We start from the raw sequence: 4,089 nt of genomic DNA on the forward strand, positions 1-4,089 counted from the left end.
GCTTGATATCGGCTAAACAGCCGATTCAGGCATAGCGCACAGTCAAGGTCATGCCTTCTCAGGAGTGGGTCTACCAACTAACGATCCCCACTCCACGGTGCCAACAGTGGGGTGAGAGGCAGAATCCCACAGGCCGTGATGACGGGCCATGGAACGGTTTTCATTAACTAATAGATCTACTCAAGATCGGACATGCCTTAACCGCACGCTATGCACGACTAAGATTGACATAAAACAGCCTATAAAAACATAACTCATCGCTTAAGATGTAGATTAGATTAATTTTAAATTAACAAACAATGAGTTAAACAAGATATAAGGCCGATCTAGATCACTCTCAATCGGGCAGAGTGATATTGCTGTAATTAGATAAACGATGAAAGCAATAAGCAATATCGGTAACTTAATGAATCCACCAAAGACTGTCATACTAAGATAGAGCCGATAACTTGACCTTGATCTAATTCAAGCAGTGGGGTGTGAGGCAGAATCATACAGGCCATACTTGAATTAGACAAGAGTCGATAACTAGCCTATACCAGAGTCGCAGTGGGGGTCGACCGGATCGATGCAGCCATACTCGCTGAAGAACTTGCCGAGATCTACTCTACTCCTATTCCTAAGGGGTGGCCGGAGCCGAAAAAAAGTAATTGACTTGTATTTGATTGATTGTTGTTTTTACAATAGCCGGGGCTTGATATTTATACCCGGGGCCTGCGCACGACTCCTGTCTAAGCACGAGTCATCACAATTTTTGACCATAAAGAAAATATTCCTAATTTAAGACAACTTGAACTCTAATCTTTCCCTTTCTGTAGAGTCCGGCATGTTTCGACCTGGCGCCGAACGTAGCCTTTGTTGCTATCCGCTAGCGCTATCCGAGGAGAGCCGATTGCATTTTCTGCATCCGAATCAGTTGTTTCCGATCCGCACGTAATTTATTCCTTGGTGACTTGATCTTGGGAGCTTTCGAGTCCCTGCGACTTTTTTTTCTTCCAAATTTCGGTGTAAACAGCTATCAGCATTGGCATTCTTCTACTCTATCTCATTAGCAGACACCACTTTCTCAGCTTCTGTTCCAACATAATCACTGTAAACATAGCAGCCACCATTGCTATAGAGCTTTCCATCAACATTGTTGTAATTGCTGAAAGAATCTTGATGGGCTATAGAGCTTTCCATCAACATTGTTGTAATTGCTGCAAGAATCTTGATGGGAATTGTTGGTAGGTCTTTTCTTGTCATCTTCCAGAGGAATCCAATGCTCTTTTCTATGTGGAACCAATATAGCATGCCCCTGCCTCAGTTTCCTCTGCTCCTTCGCCTACTCTTTGAGATGAATGCCACTATCTCCTTGCTCCTTCAGCTTTGTTTCATCCACCCTTAGTCTTACACCTGGCATCCAGAAAGAGCATTGCAGGTGAGACACAAACCAAAGTGCACATGAAAACAAATAAGCGCATAAAGATCATTGATAACCTGGACAATAAACCCAATCTACCGATCAGCAATAACGGCATAAAGGTAACTGTGTTGGCGCAGCTTTACTATTTACGTAGAATAGAACAATCGATACAAACGGCAAGAATACGCCACACTAATACAATACTGAATTAGGAATTAGTAGATTTGATCCAACAAGATCTGAATTAGGAATCATATAACTAGCTAGCAGATTCATAATGAACCAGATCCACATGGCACACGTCGATTGACAAAATGAAGAATATAATTCGAACACAATACTAATCTTTATCCACATCACAATAACACAAAGTCCAACCAATAGCATCAACCAATGCAAGCAGCAAGCGTGACCATCTAATCTATAGATGAGACGTGATCATCTAATCTAGATGAGAGGAACGCCAACCAATCACAACCACCGACCATCCAACACGATCATCTAATCTTAATGAGGGAACCCACCACCGCGATCATCTAATCTAGATGACGAGAACCAGATGGCGGGGATCGAGGGTTGGGAAGCGGCGGATACGTACCATAGTCGTTGTCGTGCTGCAGCTTGGTGGAGGGCTTGAGCGCGTCCTTGTCCGCGTCGGCGGAGTCGGCGAGCTTGGCGGGGGTGGGGGTGGGCGCGGCGGCGGCGGCCAGCTTGGCGGGCTCGGGGTCGGCGGCGTCGGCGAGCTTGGCGGGGTCGGCGGCGGTCTTCCTCTTGCCGACGACGACAGACACCGCGGCCGCCCCAGACTCGCCGTCCGCCAGCTCCAGCTGGTCGGAGAGGTTGGCGGCGACCATTGTGGAGGAGGAGGAGGCGGCGGGATAGGGCGAGCCCTCGATCCTTTCGACGACCCTGCTGACCTGCTCTAGCTTTCGACTCTGCTTTTGATCGATTGATCGATCTATCTATTGCTGGGTTGGGACGGTTTGTTTTGTTCCCGATGGTGGCGGACCGGAGGAGAGGCTGTTACGAGCGCGCTTTGCACGCGGACGCCGGATCCGCCGTTGATTCCATTGATCGGTTCCCTTTGATCGATCATCAGGTTCCAGTAATCCAGTTCGTCTTGCTTTTTCGCCCACGGGAGAGGCAGTGTGCTTGTTGGCCGCGTGGTTGTGTTCGGCTTGTGACAAAAGAAGAAAAAGAGTTGCCCGTGCGACGAAGTAATTCCTGCTTAATTAGAGTTAACTTCCGCACTAAATAAAGTTTTTGAACCTGGTTTAGTACACCGCACATTCATTAGGGGCCATGCTTGGGTTCCAAGAAAGAAGCCTTCTGTTGTTAAAGTAGTACGCACAGTACTAGGCAGGACCCCTGGCGTAACACACCGAACGATCGAGTACGTGTGCCGCCGCGTACGAGTATACGATCGGGCACCAGGATGGCAAAGAAAACGTGCAACCAGGAAATTTCTGTTTGACACAGTTCTCGACCTGGTTTGGCGATTTTGCAGTTGCAGGCTTGAGCTAAACTGCTGTCTAATTTCTGAAAGTTACATAATCGTACCTTAGCAGATAAATTAAGCCCCGGACACAGGTCAATATTGTGATAGTCCATCATGGATCAGGAAGGGAGCTAAACGATAATCGCCGGAGAGGATGATGCTCATCACACATCAGTTGATTAAGAGGAAACACCCAAGGCACTAAGGACGACGATGAGAGCACACGAGGGGAGGGTGAGATGGGGAAGAGGGAGGCTGAGAATTGGTGGCCGGCCATAGGCCCAGTATTCTGGATGGCTAATGGGCTGGGCTCAGATTTTGTTCTTTTTTGTTGGGAAAACAGAGAGTCAGATACTTGCCTGCCATACATAATCAGGACATTTGTAGTCTTACCCCTACATAGAAGTGTAATTATGATTTTAATCTTATTTTTTGATTTTGTAATTTTATCCTTTACTATTTAGAAGTCAACATAATTTTACCCCTATTAAATTGTCATAACAGTGGCAAATGCATAGAGATCAAGTGCAAATCACCTTGACTTATGAATAGTAAAGAGCAAAATTATATATAGTTAATTTTTTATTTTTTTAGAAAAAGGTAGGAGCAAAACTACAATTGTATTCAAAGTAGGAGTAAGAACACTGAAAAAGGCGAACTGAAAAGGTTCCTAGTGGTGGAACCTGCCCACTAGGGTTCGAGTCATCGACTCGGCACTGGTGCTCGCATTTTCCTCCAGGATTTAACCCGACGTGCTCGTCGACAGCGATACCGCTCCGCGTTCCATCGTGTCTCCGCGATTCCTCGCCCTTGCGAGTCACTGCCCTCTCTCCGCGACTCCTCGCCCTTACGAGTCACTGCCGCACACATCGCTGCCGCAATCAACGACCACTAGCGACTCCCGCAGGTTCTGCCGCATCTCGTCGGTGAGGACGAATCCCCCACCCTGTCGGCCATACATCTATGGGCTCACCGGCAGGTTTGGACAGTCCTACAATACGGGGATGTACACCGAAACGTGTCAGACATGGATACTACAGTGCAGGATGGCGTGGTCTACGTGGAGGACAATGACTAGTCGAGGATTAGGAAACTACTCATAGCAATTAGAGTAGGACTCTCTAGTTGAATCCGACTAGTACTCTTGTAACACAATCAACATGTAACCCTGCCCCCGGCAATATAA

The 4,089-nt window shown here is 47.1% G+C and overlaps 1 protein-coding gene across 1 annotated transcript; it reads right to left on the reverse strand.

Annotated features, from left to right (window-relative positions):
• Nucleotides 1-568: 568 nt before the first annotated feature.
• On the reverse strand, nucleotides 569-2,413 carry LOC136499010 (uncharacterized). The gene is made up of 2 exons (XM_066494709.1): nucleotides 2,004-2,413; nucleotides 569-1,395 (listed from the first exon to the last, which is right to left on the reverse strand). Exons 1-2 carry the CDS (start codon nucleotides 2,257-2,259, stop codon nucleotides 1,325-1,327), a joined length of 327 nt encoding a protein of 108 aa, XP_066350806.1. The 5' UTR covers nucleotides 2,260-2,413; the 3' UTR covers nucleotides 569-1,324.
• Between the last annotated feature and the right edge of the window lie 1,676 nt (nucleotides 2,414-4,089).

The sequence above is a fragment of the Miscanthus floridulus genome, chromosome 13 (genome assembly GCF_019320115.1).
Source record: "Miscanthus floridulus cultivar M001 chromosome 13, ASM1932011v1, whole genome shotgun sequence".
NCBI lineage: Eukaryota > Viridiplantae > Streptophyta > Magnoliopsida > Poales > Poaceae > Miscanthus > Miscanthus floridulus.